Source organism: Antedon bifida, chromosome 4 (genome assembly GCF_963402885.1).
Source record: "Antedon bifida chromosome 4, ecAntBifi1.1, whole genome shotgun sequence".
Taxonomy (NCBI): Eukaryota; Metazoa; Echinodermata; class Crinoidea; order Comatulida; family Antedonidae; genus Antedon; species Antedon bifida.
In genome coordinates, this window is record NC_136229.1 from 33,672,706 (window position 1) to 33,695,964 (window position 23,259).

A 23,259-nucleotide genomic window follows, 5' to 3' on the forward strand; every position below is an offset into this window, starting at 1 on the left:
CTTGTCCTACCTGCTATTGATATTGAACGTCATCTCTCACAAGAAACACTAAAAGGAGGTAGGTGTTATGTTGTCTGGGTGTTTATGAAACAGGGCGGTATGTGAATGCGAACGCAAAAATCACCCCTTCAATGTTTACGTGGACGTTCACGCGCGCCATTGACGTCATTACACTGTTTCGTAAACTCATTCACCTTTACGTTTCCTTTTGCCGTTTCTATTGTCACGGAGGAATTGACCCTAAATAATTCCTCCATCATAACTATATATATTTTAATACTAACTATTGATGTATATGGTTATTATTATTATTATTATTATTATTATTATTATTATTAACGTGTAATTATCACCTCTTTATCAATGTTTGCGCGCGCGTCACGTGTCAACTGTTTTATTTAACTGACCTGCCGTTCACAGCTAAAAATTAACCGATGATTATCCGATAATTCCACCGTCAAGAAAACATTATCCGATAAGGTTCTGTGGGAACGGGGTTTAAGCAATTCCACCGTCAAGAAAACATCCGATAAAGGTTCTGTGGGAACGGGGTTTAAGCAATTCCACCGTCAAGAAAACATCCGATAAAGGTTCTGTGGGAACGGGGTTTAAGCAATTCCACCGTCAAGAAAACATTATCCGATAAAGGTTCTGTGGGAACGGGGTTTAAGCAATTCCACCGTCAAGAAAACATCCGATAAAGGTTCTGTGGGAACGAGGTTTAAGCAATTCCACCGTCAAGAAAACATTATCCGATAAAGGTTCTGTGGGAACCGGGTTTAAGCAATTACACCGTCAAGAAAACATTATTCGATAAAGGTTCTGTGGGAACGGGGTTTAAGCAATTCCACCGTCAAGAAAACATTATCCGATAAAGGTTCTGTGGGAACGGGGTTTAAGCAATTCCACCTTCAAGAAAACCATATCCGATAAAGGTTCTGTGGGAACGGGGTTTAAGCAATTACACCGTCAAGAAAACATTATCCGATAATGATCTATCTAACCGATAATTTGTGTTATGGTTTGCGGAAACACGGTCATAAAGCTAAGTTGAAGAATTTTGGGTGGTTTAAGGATAACATTCGAGTTGGAAGATTCTCTTGGTAGGTTTTACTAAAAAACTTTTTGTTTTTACCCAGTGACAAGTTCTGCAGGATGAATCGAGCTTTCCTTGTAATCGCATTTCTTGTCTTGTATACAGCGGTCGTAATGTCAGGTACGTGAGTGATATCTTTAAAGTATAATTGTAAAAAAAAGTTTTCCTCATTTAGGCGCGCTTATTTTACACAAACTTGTTTGAAGTTTTGCTTTTAACAGTATAATAGTAAATACAGTATTTCACTTTTCAATACTCTTTTATAAATAAAGCCTAAAGTTCCCCTACTCAAATCTCAGATGTTGGTGTTTGGTTGGAATTAACTCATTTCTTGAAAGGAGAACTTCTAAGGAAATACCTCAGGATGTGATTTCAATTTGGTGCAAATTTTTATTTACAATAACTTTAAAGATTATCATAGAGGGATTAGGATGCAAAATAAAATAATCTCGTCTTTGGTCGTATCAGAGCTTTATTTTCATTTCATTTCATTGCATTTATTTTGTCTCCATAAAAATACAATATAAAAAAACGTGGACAAAGAACAAGAAAACATCTCACAAAACCAGACAGACAGGATTCCTAAAAAGCGAACTTATCACTTTAGAATAAAATTTGTATAAACATAAAAAATGCATATAATACTATATCAAAATAAATTAAAATATATTGCAATATCGTTAAAAATCAGTCGTATTAGAGCTTTATTTTCATTTCATTTATTTTGTCTCCATAAAAATACAATATAAAAAACGTGGACAAAGAACAAGAAAACATCACACAAAACCAGGCAGAAAAAATGCATATAATTACTATATCAAAATAAATTAAAATATATTGCAATATCATTAAAAATCGTCAATACATTTTAAGACGACGGTATTATTTTTTTCTTTAATGAAATGTGAATTACCATTCGATAATTGCTGCGAAAATTAAAAGTTGTGTTTATTCGATGGGTGACGTATGTCAGCGTTGAACATTCCAGATGTTCGTAACTACATGCATATTAATGTAATGACCTTTATAAACAGAATATTGAACGTTTGTTAAACGTAACATAATAAACAACCTTCAATGTTTTTTTTAATAGCCCCTTACTTTCATCAAATATGTTATTGAATAAATTTGCATTTATGTAATATAAATAGTGCGTCGGCGTGTATGCAACTACTGAAATTTTACTAAATTAATTTGGTACTGTAGTAATAGGCTATACTTTGTCACTAAATTAGAATTTATTTATATTTGGATCGTTAATGTGTATTTTATTTATCTTTATGTACTGGATGGATAAGCAAGCCTGTGAGCTACATCGATTGTAATTGCTTTTGCTTATCCTTGCCTCCTTAGATTTCCACCTATCTTGTTTTTGTTACCTCTGTTTTAAATGTATTTCGATTTTAAAGGCTAAATAAAGAATGAATGAATGAATGAATGAACTTTTATTCCTATTTTCGATTAATAAACATGCAAGGTATTGCTGTATTTGTTGAGCCTCTGATTTGTCTTCAAACTTCCAATTGGACGCAACACAATGACGTAGGCACAACTTGGGTCGAATTGTGATTGGTCAAATTACTTGCGGCGCGTTACGTCATCCTTGCATTGCGTCCAATCGGAGAGTGGATAACCTGCTATCAAAGCACCTGTTAATTGCGGTTTTTTTTTATTCTTCTTCGAAATTTTGAGATTTTAACAACTATCTGGATTTAGCCAACCAAATTGATTATAACAGTAGGCTACTTTTAACGGGCGTAAAGGTCGATTAACAAAGCCAAAGTTGGGTCGATTTGCCGGATCTTGCGGATGTTGATGCTATAGTTAAGTCGTTGCATTATGGAAGGCATAGCAAAACACGCATTTTCAGCCACAGCAGAAGACGAACTGTCCTTCATAAAAGGATCAATAGTGAAGGTGTAGCAGCTTCGTTAGCTTATAAAAACTATTTACTGATTTTGTTTATTACGTGCAATGTATTTCAATATTTTAAAAGAAGATGAAATAAAAGTAGGACGAATCAATAGAAGAAACTATGTAATTGTTGACAACATTATGAGCATTACAGTATAGGCTAGACACCATTACCATCACAAAAACACTAAATCAACCATCGATCGCCGACCGCTCGTCGTAGAGTATCATTTAGGACCGTTGAGGGTGATTTGTAGATGTCCCTTTTAGATTAGTTGATAACCTTCAGCAGCAGATCAGAGTTATTTTAACCATAGTCACCATTTATCAAAATGTAGGCTATACAACTTAAAGATCTATTGTCCCTTTGACTAATTCCAAAAAAAAAAATTTTTTTTAGTATTTTTTAAAAAAGTGGGTCATTTTGAAGTATCATAATAGTTATTAACTTTCACCAAAAACTAGTCAAAAAAAAATTCATTTTACTGAAATACAGACGTTTTTTTGTTCAAAAAATAACTTTGACTTCCAGTCAAAGTTTTCGATCAAAACATATCTCATAATGCAACGCGCTTGTTTGGCTACTCTGTATGCATAATCAAAAAAAAATTCCTCGAGATTTGTGTGAAAACACCTTCTCAACTGTGACGAGTTGTAAACAGTCCTAATTAGCATCATGCATAATGCATACTCGTGGTTTGAAATCTTTGTTTACTTTCGCTCGCGACGATTTTCCAGAAGATGTAATACCTGTTAATTATGTAAATTTTGTTGTTTTTGGCTCGAATTTTTGACTTAAAGTGAATAACTTTATTACTTTGATATGGCCAATTTAAATTTAGAATATTTTGACATTCATTTTTGTTTTGTTTCAAGGGACAATACATCTTTAAACTGCAGTGAAGTACCGTACAAGTCGAGTTCTTCTTATAAAATGGCATACCAAATCGATTAAGAGTTTGTAACAGCAGACCTCTCAACCACTCTGTTTTAATGTTATCGTTTCAAATGTTATCGTTTCGAAAATGAACTTAGAACTTACTTAGCTGGATACTTTTAAAGTCTAAAATATACATTTTTCCCTTCCGAACCAAAGGTGTTAAATGTATATGAAGATGGAGAATGGTTTAAAGCGGAACAAGATGGAAGATATGGAGAAATTCCAAAAGCTTATATCGAACTGAAAGCACACGAGTAAGTTGAAATTAAACTGACTGCCTTGTTTAAGAAGTACGGACGGTTATCTATGCTTAACTTTAGTGCAGGCCGCGCCTCCTAGTGTTTTTTTTTACTCATTCGTATGCCTAATTTACTTCTATACCTGATCGTGGGTTGTGGTGCTGAAAAGGAACTGTTTGGTTCTGTTTCGTCGTTTATATTTTATCAAAACTGTTTTATAAAAAGGTCTGCGGTGCTCATGATTGTGTCAATAGATCTTCATGACCCACAGATAGCCGAAGGCTAGATCGTCAACTCCAATGTTATCGCAATCTATATATAAACTCTTCGATTTAAATTGTCCCCCTAAAAAAATGAAAAATGAAGATTAATAAAATCAGAATTTGAAAAAACGAAAAAAAAAAATGTTTTAACTTATAAAATAAACGGTTACATTCAATCAAAAATCCATTGGCTGGCAGTCAATTTGACTATTTTTTGCTTTAAATTTGTTTTTTTTTTAAATAAATAATTTTGTTGGTCCAATTTGTGGTCATTGTCAATAACTATTTTGGGACATTAAAAGGAATATTCAACAAAAAAACAATACATCTTTAATCTAAATCATTTATACATTTTCTTCGTTTTCATTAGATGGTATAAAGGAGAGATAACTCAACAGGCAGCTGAAGATACATTAATGCCCCAACAATTTGATGGCGCTTTCCTTATTTGGAAAGAGAGAACAGCCGGAGATTTTTCTCTTTCTGTTAAGTAAGTATATTTTTAAATGATTTTATATTTATTTCGATTATTAAAAGTGTTGGTATGTCGCCCTCTATCTTCTTCCAGCTTTCCGATCTTTTACTGTAGTTCTTGCACAAATATCTACCTATTGTATCATTATTATCTTAATTTCACGTACTTTTTATCGTAATAAACCTATAACGTAATTTTAATTTTTCATTTAAAAAAATTTAAAGCAAAATATGTATATTAATAGTATAGTGGTATAGATGTATTAATTATTATCAACGTTTGTACGCTACTACGCGCGCGCGTCACGCGGCTGACAAATGATGATCTTTTTTAGATTTGGTACTGGAGTTCAGCATTTTAAGGTTTTACAAGACGGAGTTGGAAAATACTACTTGTGGATTGTTATGTTCAACTGACTGAACGAGTTAGTGGATTATCATCGTACTTCTTCCGTTAGCCAAACACAAACCATATATCTGAAAGACAAGCAGGTACGACGACGATACAATTTTGTGAATTTATATTTTGCGACTAAACTAACACAAAGGCTTACATGCATTTATTTCTGCCCAAATACCGTGAAACTGCAATGGTATAGTAATAAATAAATTTGTTTATGGTATACTTATAGTATTTTTACTATCACCTCTCTCATATTAATAGATGATTGTAGAAGCGTTATTTGATTTCGTGGCACAGGAGGAAGTGGAACTAAGTTTCTTAAAGGGTCAACACATCGAGGTCATCGATAGAAGCGATCAGAATTGGTGGAAAGGGCGTCTTAATGGTAAAGAAGGCATGTTCCCTGCCTCATACGTCAAATCTATAAATCAATAATTACAGGAGCGGACGGACAGTTATTAGTTATAGTTATTGCCTATAAATGTTAAAATCAATTCCTATTAAAATTGTCTAAAAGTTCACCTAAATTTTACAGAAAGTAGTTTTAATATTAAAATCACGAAATTAATTTCTTTAAAAATTATTGGTTTTGGTTATCCGCACTTGTTATTGTCTAGATCTTTGTTGCACGTATGTATTTCTAATTTGTTTAATGTATTATGGAAGTTATTATGAGTTGTAGATATCAATTGATGTAAAATGTGTACCTACCGGATGTTCTGACGTCACCATGTGGCCACTTGAATTTAAAAAATAGAATTTGTTTCGCTTTAGTACTAGTTAATCCCATTTAATAGAGCGCATTGCGCTTATGCTTATCCCATTTCGCCCTAGATTTTAATATGTTCTTTCTCAATCAATTCTCTTTCACATGCGTTAAAAAAAAATTAGAATTTTTCTTACGTCATCATATTAAAAAATTAGAATAACGTGACCTACCGGTACTTAATTTCGTCTTTACAGTATACTTTAATCTGTTTATAGCTCATCGGAATGAAAAGTGACCCGCATGATTAAAACTTATTATGGTAGCTGTTGAATTGTAGATATGAATTCCTATAAAAAGTTTCTGATCTGATGAATCTGATGTCATGACGTCATCATATGGCCAGTTGAATCCATCCATCTCTTTCGTAAAAATTCACCACATTTAAAATAGCGCGCATCTCGCTTTTTCGTGTCTAAAATTCTTCAAATTTTCATTAATGTAATTATTTAGATAATTATTTTCTAAAATTGGGTCTCGTAATTTCATCTTTGCTACACTGTATAGGCCTAACGTATCCGTAACTGTTATGCTTTATTACACAAAATATGTACAATTCAACACTCTGTAAACATATTTAATTCATTTCATAGGATGGCTAATAATTGTCGGCGTTCACAATGTATGTGGTGCATTATGTTGCCTTTGCGTGGATAACCCGGCGAACTCGTCGAATTGACGAGTTCAAATCTAGTTAGTATTGTAATTGAACTGCAAGAACTTTTAGGTCAATTGATTGCGTAATAATAAGCCTTCACAATTCAATATTGTCTACTTCAATGTTAGTTGTCATTTTATAGTTTCAAGTTACGTAATTATATATTTTAACTTCTCATAAAAGTCACAGACGTTGCCACGACTGGATTGGTGAGATAAAATATCTCATGGAATAACTATGTATAGCAATAATGAATGACGTCGCATTGTTATAATAGTAAAATGGCAAATAAATATTTGGTGACTAAAAATAAACAATGTGTTTTTTGTGGCGATTAAAAACAAACTGTCCCAAAAAAGAATAATACAACTAACTGTCGTGTGTACCAGGAAGTTCCACTGATGTGTGAAGATCATCACACCCAGAATCCCTTGCGGTATAGTAGAGTAGGAAGGAGGGCTTTCCGTGCACCCCCATGATGTATTTTTTTAATGTACATATTTGCAATCCTGAATATATATAATTAACATTTTTTGATGTTCCCAAGACGAAATATTGTCTCATGGGGGCCATTTTGGTGGCCATCTTGGATTTATGAGAATCCTAAATATAGACGGTACTTGACAAAGAGTGATCATAGAGGTCTGATCTTGGTCGTCTTAAATTGTTCAGAATATGCACATTTCTATGTACTATAATGAAAAGTTTTCGTTCAAAATGGCCGGAAATGCCACTTTTGACCTTTGACCTCGGTCATATCTCGGTAACCCCTGGTCATAAAGATTTTTTTTTTTTCATAAATTGTTCAGAATATCCATATTTATATTAGCCTTAATTTTCAGTTATTCGATGTGTGGCGTATGTCAGCATGCTGAAAATTCCAGATGTTCTTACTAAATTTCAATTGTAACTACATAGGCCTACATATTATTAATGTGATGAATATTTTTAAACGTATAATGTCACAACCTTCAATGTTTTTCTTTAATAGCCCTTTACTTTCATAAAATATGTTATTGAATAAATTTGCATTTATGTAATGCAGCTTTTATTCCTATTTTTGATTAATAAACATGGAAAGGTATTGCTGTATTTGTTGAGCCTCTGATTTGTCTTTAAACTTCCAATTAGACGCAACACAATGACGTAGGCACAACTTGGGTCGAATTGTGATTGGTCAAATTACTTGCGGCGCGCTTACGTCATCCTTGCATTGCGTCCAACCAAAGTAAGAAAAACCAAGCTTAAAGCTTGGTTCCCACTAGAACGTAACGCAGGGACGTAAACGCAACGCAAGCGTTTTAACCAATGACAAGCGAAGTTATAGACAGTTAGCAATCACAAGCGAATAAGCCATCGCTTGTGATTGGTCAATTCACTTGCGTTGCGTTACGTCCTTGCGTTGCGTCGCTAGTGGGAACCACGCTTTATTAACCATTTGCGCGCCGTGCGTCAACAGCTGTCCTTCCAAAATTAACCAATAATAGGTATCCGATAAATTTCCGTCGAAACGGAATTTAATCGATTGCGCTCGAGACAAATTTTCAAACAATCACTTCTGCGCCATCCAACGATTTCGTTTCTTCGTTTCGGATACTATTGGAGTATAGGAGGAAGATTCTCGTGGTAGGTTATTCTATATTTGGTTGTTTTTTACTGTTTTCTCTCCAGCCTGCAGGATGAGTCGAGCCTACCTTATAATTGCATTTCATGTCGTGAATGCAGAAAGTCGTATTCACCATATACAGGTAAATTCTTGAAAACGTACTACCATAGTTAAACGCCGCCTTGGCTAAATAATTTAAACAATACGTGAGGCTTAATCCTTTTGTCCCAATTATGTTTGCCTACATGTTACGTAATCCATTGTTTTCGCGTCAACCAATCAGAGAGTGGATAACCTTGCTATCAAAGCACCTGTTAATTGCGTTTTTTGTTATTCTTCTTCGAAATTTCGAGATTTTAACAACTATCTGGGTTGAGCCAACTAAATGGATTATAACAGTAGGCTACTTTAGTGGTTTTAACGGGCGTAAAGGTCGATAAACAGGCCAGAGTTGTGTCGATTTGCCGGACCTTGCGGATTTTTGCTTTATCTTGTAATGTTGATGCTATAGTTAAATGTCGTTGCATTATGGAAGCCATAGTATTATACGATTTTTCAGCCACAGAAGATGATGAACTGTCCATCAAAAAAGGATCAATAGTGAAGGTATAGCAGCTTCGTTAGCTTATAAAAACTATCTTATCTATATACCTTTAATGATGCTTATACCTTTAGTGACATTAAATAGGCAGTGACTTAAAACTCGTAAGGGTTGCCTCTTCTCTTAGTCAGTTTTTGTTATGTCTGTCAAATTTGTTTTTGAATGCGTTTACTGATGCAATGCAATGCAATGTATTTGAATAGTTTGAAAGATGATGAAATAAAAGTGAAAGAAACTATGTAATTGAGCAGTACATGGTCTAACCACCCGCTGAAGTTTTCACCCTATATAGAATATGATTTTATTGCTAAGAGGGGCTTTTAAGCACTGAGTGCTTCGCCTCGATCCCGTAGACGAAAGTGTACGGGAAACAAGTAAAGTAAAGTACAGTAGGCAATCCGGGATCCAATCCGTACAATAGGCTACACCATTGTTGTCTAACAATCATCAATAACATTTGATATCATTAAACTCTAAATCAACCATCGATCGCTCGTCGTAGAGTATGAATACATTTAGGACCGTTGAGGGTGATTTGTAGATGTCCCTTTTAGATTAGTTGATAACCTTCAGCAGCAGATCGGAGTTATTTTAACCATAGTCACCATTTATCAAAATGTAGGCTATACATCTTTAAACTGCAGTGAAGTACCGTACAAGTCGAGTTCTTCTTATAAAATGGCATTATACCAAATCGATTAAGAGTTTGTAACAGCAGACCTCTCAACCACTCTGTTTTAATGTTATCGTTTCGTAACTTAGGGTATTTAATCTAAAATATACATGTTTCCCTCCCGAACTTAAAGGTGTTAAATACAGATGAAGATAGACATTGGTTTAAAGCGGAACAAGATGGAAGAGATGGATTAATTCCAAAAAATTATATTCAAATGAAAGCACACGAGTAAGTTGAAATTAAAATCACTGTGTTTGTTAAAATCTATGCTTACTTTAGCGCAGGCCGCGCCTCCTATACAGTAGTGTTTTTTTATCATTCGTATGCCTGATCGTGGAGTTGGAGTTGTGGTGCTGAAAAGAAACTGTTTGATTCTGTTTTATATTTTATTTATCAAACAATGTTTTATAAAAAGGTAAATATGACACAATCTGCAGCGGTTGCTCATGACTGTCAATAGATCAAATAATTATTTAATCTAAATTAGTCTAAACCATTATACATTTTCTTCACTTTCAATAGATGGTATAAAGGAAAGATAACTCGACGCAATGCTGAGGATACATTAATAAGCCAGCAATTTGATGGCGCTTTCCTTATTCGGGAAAGCGAGAGTACACCTGGAGATTTTTCTCTTTCTGTTAAGTAAGTCTTTTAAATGATTTTATATTTATTTCGATTATTAAAAGTGTTGGTATGTCGCCCTCTATCTTCTTCCAGCTTTCCGATCTTTTACTGTAGTTCTTGCACAAATATCTACCTATTGTATCATTATTATCTTAATTTCACGTACTTTTTATCGTAATAAACCTATAACATAATTTTAATTTTTCATTTAAAAAAAGTTAAAGCAAAATATGTATATTAATAGTATAGTGGTATGATGTATTAATTATTATCAACGTTTGTACGCTACTATGCGCGCGTGTCCACTTTTGGTATTTTCGTAAATTGTCACGCGGCTGACAAATGCTGATCTTTTTTACAGATTTGGTACTGGAGTTCAACATTTTAAGGTTTTACGAGACGGAGCTGGAAAATACTTCTTGTGGGTTGTTAAGTTCAACTCTCTGAACCAGTTAGTGGATTATCATCGCACTGCTTCCGTTAGCCGAACACAAACCATATATCTGAAAGACATGCAGGAAAATGAGGTACGACGATACAATTTTGCGATTAAAATAACACAAAATATAGGCTTACATGCATTTATTTCTGCCCAAATACCGTGAAACTGCATTGGTATAGTAACAGTTATAATTAATTTGTTTACGGTACTTTTACTATCACCTCTCTCATATTAATAGATGATTGTAGAAGCGTTATTTGATTTCGTGGCACAAGAGGAAGGGGAACTAAGTTTATTAAAGGGTCAACACATCGAGGTCATCGATAAAAGCGATCAGAATTGGTGGAGAGGGCGTCTTAATGGTAAAGAAGGCATGTTCCCTGCCCCATACGTCAAATCTATAAATCAATAATTACAGGAGCGGACGGACACTAGTTATCAGTTAGGCCTACAGTTTTGCCTATACATGTTAAAATCAATTCCTTTTAAAATTGTCTAATTCATCTAAATTTTACAGAAAGTAGGCCTAACATAAGTCGTAAAATCACGAAATAAATGAATTTCTTTAACATGGTTATTGTACTTGAACTTCAATTGATTGCGTATAATAAGCCTACTTCAATGTTAGTAGTCATTATAGTTTAACGTTACATAATATATATTTTAACTTCCCATAAAAGTCATAGACGTTGCCACGACTGGATTGGTGAGATAAAATATCTCATGGAATTATAACTATGTATAGCAATAATGAATGACGTTGCATTTTTATATAGTAAAATGGCAAATAAATATTTGGTGACTAAAAGTAAACAAACAATGTGTTTTTTGTGGCGATTAAAAACAAACTGTCCCAAAAAAGAATAATACAACTAACTGTCGTGTACCAGGAAGTTCCACTGATGTGTGAAGATCATCACACCCAGAATCCCTTGCGGTAATTGTAATAGGAAATACGGAAGACTACGAAATAGCGTGTTTTTTTCGTCTTAAAAGGACATTATTTCTTATTTTTATAGCAGACGTGTACTATTAAAACCATCATCTGCTATAGATCTACCAAAACTAATAATTCGTGCGTTGATTTACGTAAAACACAGAGATATTTGGGTATTTATAACTCATAAATTGTCGATTGTTCTGAACACTTGCGAAAGCAGATAGGATCGTCAGTCAATAAAAATGGAAGCAATTGCCATGTTTGATTTCAAAGCAACGGCAGACGATGAATTATCTTTTAATAAAGGCCATGTTTTAAAGGTAAATGACATATATGAAATGTGTGTACATGCTATGTGTACAAATAACGTCAGATGTGTATTTTAATTAACTATTTGATGAGCCAATATACATAATAGATTAGGATATTTCCAACTGTAGGCCGCCTCTCCTGTACGTCGTCGTAGTACCAGACGACAGAAACTATAATCATAATCCGGGAGCTGTCGATCCGGTTGATAATTTCTTTGATGTCAAACTTTACTAGCCTAGCTAGAAGGCTAGTACCCGAGGCCTAGACTGCAATAAGAGCTAGGCCTATACTTATTAGACTAGATAGTTAATTTAGAACAGTCTGTCTGTGTTTTGTTTCAAGGATGTTTCAAGTTTCCTGTACTTTTGCGTCATTAATCTTTTGGGAATTCTAATAATTTTTTTTTGATTTTATACATTTTAAGTAGGCCTAGGGCCTAGCCTAGGCTAAGCCTATATAGGCCTAGGCCAGGATGCGTGTCTTGTTTTCAGTGTAAATAATTATAAGTAGGCCTAGGCTAGGTCCGCTAGAAAAACAATTAAGAAGAAAAGTATTTATACTTCTTTCTAGCCTAGGCCTAGGCCTAGATCAAAAATTATTTCTGTGAGGTGTTACAAATTTATTTGTATATTCACAAAGAAAAGATATAAAATGTAATTTGAAATGTAGGCCTACAGTAGACAAAATATGCATTGAAAAGATGAGGATAAAAGAATTAACAGTGGAATATAAAACATAATTATAGGCAAAATTCATCTTATTGCCAATAATATTGGATTTTTCTGAATAAATTATTAAATGTTTTACATTAGTGGCTATATTGTTACAGTGTAATGAACCACTGAAGAAAGACCAAGATATTTGCATTGGTGTATTAAACTATAATATACAATAAATGAATAATATGAAATATTGCTGGTTATGGACTTAAACCACCAGTGAGTTAATTACAACTCCCTATTTATTTTGATTAAATCAAACAGCACCAGTATTCAAAAGTGTTAATGTATTGTCCCCTGAACATTTTTTTTTTACTTTTTGTGTTAAATATGCCATTTTAATGTCGCATAATAGTTTTGAACAAAAATTGAATCAAAACAAAATTGATTTACCTGACAAAAACTGTAATTTAAAGAAAAAAATAGTCAAATTGGCTGACAGCCATTGGGGTTTTTGGTTGAATTTTACCATTTATTTGTCATTTTATATGAAAAAAATATTATTTTGTTGTTTTTTTTTTGGAAGGGATTAACTTTATTAAAGCTTCAAAATAACATATTCAAAGTCTGATTTAATTAATCTTAATTTTTTATGATTTCTTTCTTTAATAAAATATTGAATCACATTTGGTTTTTAATAGATTTTAAACAAAGAACACGATAGAAATTGGTTTAAAGCTGAGTATGAAGGAAGAGAAGGACTTGTACCTAAAAATTACATACAGATGAAATGTCATGAGTAAGTGGACTTAAATTGTTAAATAGAGCGTATCCACCCATACCTGCCACACCCATACCACACCCAGACTTGTCACTCTATCTTGTTAACCTGTGTATTTGGGCAGTACAGCCATTGTGCACTGTACTGTCATAGCTAAGTAAGTAAGTAATATTTATTGCTTTCCACGGACAGGACAATTTATGAAACAACATAAAATATGAAGAAAAATAAAGACATAGAATAATACAAAGACTTGAGAAAAATAAAAAGCAGTGGATAACCCTTTAAGCCCAAGTGCTTGTTTCCAAAGGGGTCCCCAACAATAAAGCCTTAAGTATGGTGAGTGACAAGATGCAATTGTAGGCTTAACTATTTTTCTTGCTTGGGAAAAAAAATTTGCAACCACTTAATGGAATTGAAGCTAAATGAAAAGAAAAACCCTGTTTCTTCCCCAATTGTCCAACTGTAAACATGGAATTCCCCAGCAAGGGTCATCATTTTAAGCACACTTATCATTTATTATTGTTAATTATTAATTTTAGTTTATAGTCAATGCAAGGATATTTGATCTTTGAATGTTTGCCTTTGATTTAAATATTAACTTTTTCTTTATAAATAGAACTACTGTACTTTTGCCAATCACTAGACCACTTGATGTAACAAACCTGTAGGCCTGGACCTGCACAGTAGCAAATATACAAGCCTGTAGACCTGTGGCAAATGTCAAAACGAGTTGGCTATTTCTTGTTTTTGACTGAACAATGAAACAGAGAGACAATGAAATTAGAGCTAACTAAATTTGTGTACATGATCTTTTAATTGTTTTCATTTTCTACTCAACAGATGGTTTTATGGCAAAATACAACGTGTCAAAGCAGAAGAGCTTCTCAACGCACATCATATCAATGATGGCGCCTTCCTTATTCGAGAAAGTGAAAGTAGTCCAGGAGAGTTCTCACTTTCAGTAAAGTAAGTTATGAGACTAAATATTAAGAATAGACTAAATATTAAGAGTAGACTAAATATTAAGAGTAGACTAAATATTAAGAGTAGACTAAATATTAAGAGTAGACTAAATATTAAGAGTAGACTAAATATTAAGAGTAGACTAAATATTAAGTAGACTAAATATTAGAGTAGACTAAATATTAGAATTAGACTAAATATTAAGAATAGACTAAATATTAAGAGTAGACTAAATATTAAGAGTAGACTAAATATTAGAATAGACTAAATATTAGCACTCAACTATGTGAGTGAGCAGCCATTTATTAATTTATATTATTAGATATTAAATTTGGAATGAAATAAAGAGAGTTTCCGTAATTTAATAATAACTATATTTTTGTAATGCTTATAGATATGCGGAAAAAGTTCAACATTTTAAGGTTCTACGAGACGGAGCTGGCAAGTACTTCCTGTGGGTCGTGAAATTCAACTCCCTCAACGAACTGGTTCATTACCACCGTACTTCATCAGTCAGCAGAACTCAAGCAATACTTTTAAAAGACATGAGGAACACAGTAAGAAAACAAGTTTGAATAAATACTGATTTGTTATTGTTTACAAGTGGCGAGTAAACGATATTATAGTCAGAACGTCGTCGTCGTCATGTGTTTTTAAAACTCGAGTAGAGTTGTGGCTTGGTGGTTATGATGCTTGGCTACCACTCCAAGAGTCCTGGGTTCAAGTCCTGTCACATGTCAGGATTTTTTCTAAGGACAAAACTCCACTCCCAAAGACTTGTAATAAGACTTTGTTTATGTAGAGCATCTTGTGTATATGTCTTGTGAACCTCTGAGGGTCCCTAATGATCAGCAATTGCTGGATGGATCACCCTCATTAAATATGGTTTTTAAAAAAAATAATGTAAAGTAAAGTAATGTAAGACTCAATGCTCTTACTTCTGGAGATGGTTGGGTTAGGCAGTCTTTATTCTTGTTTCTTACAGTATTACTACTTGCTGTTATTATTACAATACTCCTTTTATTTCTTTAGTTATGCAGAGTTAAAGCGAACTTTGACTTCATCCCGCAAGAAGATGGCGAGCTTAGTTTCAGCATGGGTGACATTATCGAAGTTTTAGATGACTCTGACAGCAATTGGTGGAAAGGTAAACTAGGGGGTCGAGAGGGGATGTTTCCAACACCTTACGTTTCAAAGTACACCAATTAAATATACATTTTAAATACAATTTCTATATAAGGTTCTTCATTGTAAGAGGAGGAGTATACAATTGTCAATGTTGAGCACTAAACAATATTAGATATCTGTTGGGGCCAGAAATTTGTACCATATATTCTTACATATAGGGTAAAGAGGTAGATTTGGTCAACAACGAAAAACTAAGAATTTGACCAATTATCGGTTAATATGAGTTTTATTAACTCCTGTAGGCATCACAAACCTTTTGTCATTATATGTGAGAGTATACAGTATTAAATTAAAATACAATCGCTTTATAAAATGACCTTTGACATGATGAAATGTGTCCTTTTTTTTGCAACAATTATGGGTATTTGCTATCACATGTTGCACTCAAATAGTGGTTTCTTAATTTAGTTGGTCCCTTTGAGTTTTCACTGTAATTGTACATATTGTGTCAAAAACAACTACATTAACCAATTAAAGCTGGATAGGCTGTGAGTTTGTGACGCATACTTTTCGTAATAACTTTTATAGAATGCGATGGGAAATTATCTAGAGTAAATTTATCCAAATTAGCAGGTGCAAAGAACTTTTAAGCTCTGTCTACACTATCAAACTTTATGTTGACAACAAAATGTGATGTGCCCAAATATGGTAATACTTTATATGATGTCATCATGTCCATATATGGGCACATCACATTTTGTTGTCAACATAAAGTTTGATAGTGTGGCAGAGCTGTATGTTACAAAAACTTTTTTTCTATACACAAAGTCAGCCATTTGATATACTCCAATTCAAACCAAAGCTCATTTTATTTTAATAAACAAATATTTAAGTTTAAACATTTTTTTATATTAAGATCACATGACCAACAATTATTGTATAATCAAATAGTAACAATCATGATTTAAATAAAGATTTGTAGCAGCGGTGACAGCACCACAATCATCACGCGTGATCAGGTCTGTCTAGATTTGAAGGTTTGTGTGTAAAGTATAAGAGTACCTATGTAAAAGAACACAGTAGTCAATTGCAGGTTACTTGACTAAACATACAGCAACAGGCCTCTATTGATCTGTTACCTACTGTAGTAAAAAGATGATGATGATGATGATGGTAGCTAGTTTAAAATAAAATCATGAATGGTCATCCAGCTTTTATTATAGAATTCTTAGAATGACCACAAAAAACATTAATTAAATCTGCAGTTATTGGCAGTTGTTTTCCTTCTTTGTACTTCAGTCTTTATTTCTAGTTATAAACATTGATTACAAGCAACTCAATGCGGTTAGTGTGTGTGTGTATTACTAAATCAAGCACTTGCCTCTGATTGGCTTTGTGAAACCATGTGATAGTTGGATGGTTTAATGACATCTAATGACCCAAGCTTTCTTCCTCTAGTGATGACAATTTCTGAACTTTTGCAATTTGTAAATATGTTGTTTTTTTGTTAAATACGAAGTACAGTAGTTAATGTATCCAAGATGGCCGTGATGGAATGTTGGGATAATCGGGGGAGGAAAGGCAATCAGTTTTAATTATTCGTAATTAAGAGAAGACATGTAAGTGGTGTGAAGAAATGCATTTGCGCAATTTGACAGTAATGTACATGACAAATGTATTGTTCAAACCGTGTGAAAGTATAGTATATAAACAGACAAGAATTTAAATGATGGCTATATGTAAGTGTGTACTCTGTATTAAGACCATCAAATTGTGACACTGTACATTCAGTGACGTAATAATCGTATATAAATTGGGTACAGTAGAGTGATTCTATCTCAAGCTTGCATTATTGGTATATAACTTCCCTTTGGTGTCAAAGGTCATGAGCTATGTTACTCATATCAAACACAGCTTAAAAGCTGGTTACATTTTCACTTTGACAGGTGCCCTCTATAGTTGATTCAATGTGCGGATATAGGGCACGTGTACATTCTTATGCATGTCTATAAGGAATGAATGTATCGCTGCTAGTCGTGTTAAATCTGTGTACATTTTAAAATGTTTCACTGTAGCTAAGTTATTTTTAATGATTTTGTTTTTCTCTATGAAACACTGGAAGAAATGTCATTGTACTATTTGCCAGTATGATATTTTAAAACTCATCGTATTTTAGAAATATTGGTTTTATATAATTTTATTTTTTGTACTCATAATGACAAATCTAATGTAAAACATTTTAAAGTTCAACTGCGCTATTCAATTTTAATTCTTTATTATCATAGTGTTCCATCAACCCACCAAAAAAAAAAATGTCTTTTGTATTCAGCAAATGTTAACTTGTCAACCATCAGCAACAATATTAATAAAATATTTTTATCAACAATTTTAATAATTATAATATTTGTATTAGTTTCAGTCCGACTGACTTGGGTAACCATGTTTAGGTGACATGTTTCGTTTTGGGACCAAATTAAATCAACTGATGAGATCATTTGGAGGGGTGGCTGACCCCTGACCTATACTATGTAGTATTGTTTATTTTATAGAATTTTGTTAATGACTATAGAATTATATAATGTTTGTATACTCAAATGATATCAATATGTCTATATAAAACTTTTTTTTGTGTGGTGATACAGTAGGGTAGGGAATCATGTCAAAAGTATTCTACTGCAGTTTACTGCAGTAACAAATGAATTTAAAGTTTATAAACATGATATTTTGATACAATTTATGATGCTAAATATTTGCATAAAAACATAGTAGTTGCTGCAGTAACTGCAGTAGAATAATGTTGACATGGTTTGTTATGAGCCTACCATAAAGGTACTGCAGTAAGTCATGTAGATACTGGGTTTGTTATGAGCCTACCATAAAGGTACTGCAGTAAGTCATGTAGATACTGGGTTTGTTATGAGCCTACCATAAAGGTACTGCAGTAAGTCATGTAGATACTGTACTTATGCATTGTGGGTAATACTATAAATATTGACATAATCCCATGATTTAATGAAAAATTGATCTTAAGTAATTTAATTACTGAAATAAAATTATTGACTTAATTTCTGATAATTGATAGCTAAGCGGAAAAAAAGAAAACAACTTCCTGTTTATAAATTCTGTGTACTTCTATTTATGTGTCATTTATCATTTTTATTTTCTAGATAGTGCTATATTACAATCATGACAAAAACTCCTTATGTCCTTATCATGCTTATAAATTGGTTTGCTGTAGTACAATTAAATCATAAAGGAAATTCTAGTATAATTGTAAATGTTGGACAGGTTTTGAAATACTTTTAACAAAATTGTTTTGCGATGGTTTATTAGAATCTTGTAAATAGACGATTTCTTCATAATTATTATATATATATTTTCAAGTCCTGTAGTGTTCTTCTTAACATACGTAGTTTGATTTGCCTACCATAGAGGTAGCAACTATTTAATTACATTATTATAATCAGATATATATTTTTTGTTAAGAATGTGTGTAAAGAATTTGAATCACTAATTATTTATTTTTAACTTTTTTTTTGTGCATGATACAAATCACAAATTGTTTTACTGTAGGAGCCTCCTATCGTGCTTGTTTATAAAGAAAAAGTAAATTAGTCTTCATATTAATAAATCATTTTAAAACGGTTGGCACTTCCATCACTCGCATGTAACCAAAGAACACATCCTTCAAGTATACTCCATTTTTGTCAGTGACTCCACTCCACTCCACTCCACATCATGAAAAAACCAAAAACAGTAATTCATTTATATACACACAAAAAGGTTGGTGTACAAACACTCAACATACGTCACACTCATTTCTGTATAGTTGCATATAGAGTGTGTGTTTTGCTAGGTGATGTCAAAGGTCAAAGGTTACATAGCAACAACAAAACTAATGTATTATTATGAAACTAGTATTTATTAGCACAGACAATTTGCTTTTCCATAAATTGTTTTATTTTGTAATTAGATAATTGAGAATGCAAATTAAGCTTTGGTAATTAGCTTACTATACATGATAAGGGTAATACTTGAATGTTGTTATCAATATTATATTTCATAGTATTGCTATATAGTAATGTTTATAAGGAATTTACACTACAGGTGTGACTGTATTTTGAAATGTGCCAAATATTACAGTGTTGGCAGCAGACAATGGTTATAAACCCACCACCCATTATTGTTATACCATATAGATTATGATTTTTTTTAGTACGGTATATATTTTCATTATTTTGTTTGAGAACTTTATTTGATTTATGTATGCATAATATTGTACTCTTTAATTTACTTGAACAAAGCTGGAAGCTAGACATGACATTTGTTGTCGTTATTTCTTTCGTTGTTGTTTTGCGTCATTTTTAATGTAAATAATCGAGTTTGGAGTAATTTTAACTGATATATGGACATGATGATGTCATATTTGGGCATATCACTACCATATTTGGGCACATATCACACTTTTTTTTATCAGTGTAGACAGAGCTTAAACCAGTTACGGTCATCTAATAAGACTCCCACAAATACACCCGCAAAATTAGCTCTAGAGGAAAGGTAACAAGAAAGTTACAAAACCAGTTGGAAAATATGGATAAAACTGATACAGGATGACTTGAAAACAGCAATAAATTACGCTGGCCCACTTGAGACAAACCCAGCCCACAAAATATGGCACAAAAATAGTACTAGTAGAACGTGCTATGTTTACCGATGATGAAGCATATTGATATGTTTATTTGGTTCATCATAAAAGTAAAAAATGACTGAAATTCGTATGCATTCGTTTCCCGCGAAATTTGGTGAAAATAAACAGGCTATTAATATAAATATCAATAATAAAGATGTATTGTCCCTTGAAACATAAAAAATGAAATGAATTAAAATAAATATATCAAAGTAATTAATATTAAAGTTATTCACTTTAAGTCGAAAATTCGAGCCAAAAACAACAAGTTTACGTAATTACCAGGTAAATTAATTTGATTACATTTTGTCTGGAAAATAGTCGCTAGCGAAAGTAAACAAAGATTTGAAACCACGAGTATGCATTATGCATGGTGCTAATTAGGATTGTTTACAACTCGTCACGGTTGAGAAAGTGTTTTCACACAGATTGCGAGAAGTTTTATGATTATTGCATTATGAGATATGTTTTGATCGAAACCTTTGACTGGAAGTCAAAGTTATTTTTTTAACAAAAAAACGTCTGTATTTCAGTTAAATGATTTTTGGTGAAAGTTAATAACTATTATGATACTTCAAAATGATCCACTTTTTGTCAAAATTGTTTTTTTATATTTTTTTGGAATTAGTCAAAGGGACAATACATCTTTATAATATGGAAAAACTTAAACACCTTTGGAAAATCTACTGTTGGTGGCGTCCTTCATGTTTATCTGACGCGCCCTCTATGGTTTTTTTCTTTTTTACTCGAAGCAGATTTCTGTGAGTTATTTCCACCATGTATCGATAATAAAATCCATTTAAATCCTTGTTGGTATACAATTAATTAACCAAAGCTATACATTTTGGCGATATCTAGTAGTTTATACAAACGTTATAAAGTATTTGTAGGTGTTTTGCAACCCAACAACAAAGATATATATCATTTAAAAACTAGGCCTAGACTAAACCTGCCGCAAAGATGTATAGGCCTAGTAAACAATACAGACCCCCTAATGTGCCTAGCCTTGCTAGCCTATATACAGTTTGTATGGCTAGTTGGGTAGAAACTAGAAGCTTAGCAGTAGTAATACTGTATATAAATGTATAGGCCTATATTAAAGTAGATGATTTCTTGTAATATAAGTGTACTGGTTTTATTTGTCTGTGTGACCAAATATTAATATTACTACTAAAAGGGAAGGCTAGCTAGAATAGTAAGTTAATCTAGACTGTAGGAATAATACTATATAGGCTAGCTATAGTAATATGCCTAGAGAGGCTTATTAAGTTTTTACAACCTACTGCATACAAAATAAAGTCTGCAAGTTTAGGCCTCCCTTTATATTGGTAGTAAGTAGGGTTACTCGGCCTGGATCGATCCAGATGTCCAATATGAACTGAAAATAGATCAAATTAAATACAATTGATTTCACATTTATAAACTTAACAATTCATTTAATTTTGTTTTACAGAACAATTTAGAATCTGAAGAGGTTTAGGACAGCCTTTCTGTCAAATACTTAACATCATGGTAAGAATCATTAATAATGGTCATTTTGTTGAAGTCTGATTCGTTCACTGTATTTGTCCAGCATTTAATGCATTATGATAGGGAGGTCTGAAAGTTATTGTGTAATCCATGCTTAATTTATGGAGCCGATATTTAGTAAACTATTTTATTTTTACTTATATAATATTAATCATTTTTGTTGTTTTAGCCGAAAGAAATACAAGAAATTAAGGATTTTCTTCTTACAGCAAGAAGAAAAGATGCAAAATGTAAGTAAATACTAACTTAGCATATAAACTTAAAATGTAAATACTTTGTGGGGTTTACATAAACTTAATACAGTCAACTCTCCCAATACCTTTGGGCTGATCAAATATGTCTGGTTTTCCGGAAAGTCTGGAATTTGGAATGTGTTTTAATTTGGGACTGTTTAAACTTCAAGAAAAGTCTGGTATTGGAAGAGGTTTCTGGTTTTCAGAGAGTCTGGTATTGGGAGAGTTTCTGGTTTTCAGAGAGTCTGGTATTGGGAGTCAACTGTAATTAAAAATACTATTGGATATTCAATGATTGTACAGTGTTCTATCATTGCCATGGATGAAGAGAACTGACAATTCTTGCCCCACTGGTGTTGTCGCCATCTAGGCTGGTCCTTACTTGACCTGTCCAGCAGCTATTAAGACACTACATGTACACAAATGAATTAAACTCCACTTTTTTGTGTATTAACACACTGTCTATTGTACTATGCAAAAGATAAATAATTGTTAAATGAATATAGAAATCTATAAGTTATAAAATGTTGTTTTATTGCTTTTTCATTTGAAATTAGCTGTGAAGATCAAGAAAAACAGAGATAATGTAAAGTTTAAGGTACGCTGTAGTAGATACCTTTATACTCTTGTCGTCAAGGAAACAGAAAAAGCTGAGAAGCTTAAGCAGTCTCTACCACCTGGTATGTAGAAATATTTTGATTTTATCGATTTTGTATAATTACTGTGTAACCAAGTACTAATAAGTAATCCAAAGCTCCGGAAAAGTGAGGCAAGCCATTATGGTTCAATATTCCAAACAAAATGCTTGGTCTTCATGATTGAAATCTATTTTTGCCGCATCCATATTTTTATATATCTGTAATTTTTATAACTTTTTGATGCATTGTTTGTCTAGTTCAGTTATTGTAATGTATTTTTATGTAAAGCGCCTTTCGGCATGTTTATTCATGAAAAAGGCGCTATATAAACGTGGTATATTATAATTATAATGACTTGTTCTGTAAGACAAATAAACATCGAATCATAGTGGCTGACTTTTTTCTTTAAAATACGACTGAAAACCCACTTAACTTTGTCAAGCACCTTTTAACATTTATGGATACCAGCGCTATATAAGTTTGATTGATTGAGATAAATATGCATGACTGAATGTGCCTGTATATCACAATGTTTCTATTTGCATTGCTTCTTGCAGGTTTACAAGTGAAGGAACTCAAGTGAGGAGGCGGCAGTAATTTCATTATGGCATGTAAATAAAGATGCAGAAGATAAATAAAAACTACTTCTAGGATACAATTCTTGTTTTCTTTTCTTTAAA

General features: G+C 32.7%; 4 protein-coding genes across 5 annotated transcripts; all 4 read left to right on the forward strand.

Moving 5' to 3' along the window:
* The first annotated feature begins 2,737 nt into the window (after nt 1–2,737).
* On the forward strand, nt 2,738–7,118 carry LOC144841501 (growth factor receptor-bound protein 2-A-like). The gene is made up of 5 exons (XM_078697857.1): nt 2,738–3,013; nt 4,107–4,204; nt 4,823–4,942; nt 5,262–5,418; nt 5,591–7,118. The coding sequence occupies exons 1-4, from the start codon at nt 2,936–2,938 to the stop codon at nt 5,341–5,343; spliced, it is 378 nt and encodes a 125-aa protein (XP_078553983.1). The 5' UTR covers nt 2,738–2,935; the 3' UTR covers nt 5,344–5,418; nt 5,591–7,118.
* A 1,569-nt stretch (nt 7,119–8,687) lies between these two features.
* Nucleotides 8,688–11,525, forward strand: LOC144841500 (growth factor receptor-bound protein 2-like). Its single transcript, XM_078697856.1, has 5 exons — nt 8,688–8,965; nt 9,767–9,864; nt 10,159–10,281; nt 10,625–10,790; nt 10,944–11,525. Exons 1-5 carry the CDS (start codon nt 8,888–8,890, stop codon nt 11,115–11,117), a joined length of 639 nt encoding a protein of 212 aa, XP_078553982.1. The 5' UTR covers nt 8,688–8,887; the 3' UTR covers nt 11,118–11,525.
* Nucleotides 11,526–11,618: 93 nt separating this feature from the next.
* LOC144840490 (growth factor receptor-bound protein 2-like) lies at nt 11,619–19,812 on the forward strand. 2 transcript variants are annotated; one of them, XR_013611927.1, is made up of 6 exons: nt 11,619–11,965; nt 13,318–13,415; nt 14,241–14,366; nt 14,758–14,920; nt 15,396–16,199; nt 16,282–19,812. XR_013611927.1 is itself a non-coding variant. In XM_078696307.1 (5 exons), the coding sequence occupies exons 1-5, from the start codon at nt 11,888–11,890 to the stop codon at nt 15,570–15,572; spliced, it is 642 nt and encodes a 213-aa protein (XP_078552433.1). In that variant the 5' UTR covers nt 11,619–11,887; the 3' UTR covers nt 15,573–19,812. The 2 variants fall into 2 exon arrangements, 1 of the variants encoding a protein (XP_078552433.1); XM_078696307.1 differs by having other exon boundaries at nt 15,396–19,812.
* Nucleotides 19,813–20,896: 1,084 nt separating this feature from the next.
* On the forward strand, nt 20,897–23,199 carry LOC144840491 (large ribosomal subunit protein eL38). The gene is made up of 5 exons (XM_078696308.1): nt 20,897–20,939; nt 21,632–21,690; nt 21,878–21,938; nt 22,499–22,621; nt 23,137–23,199. Exons 2-5 carry the CDS (start codon nt 21,688–21,690, stop codon nt 23,160–23,162), a joined length of 213 nt encoding a protein of 70 aa, XP_078552434.1. The 5' UTR covers nt 20,897–20,939; nt 21,632–21,687; the 3' UTR covers nt 23,163–23,199.
* The last annotated feature ends 60 nt before the right edge of the window (nt 23,200–23,259 follow it).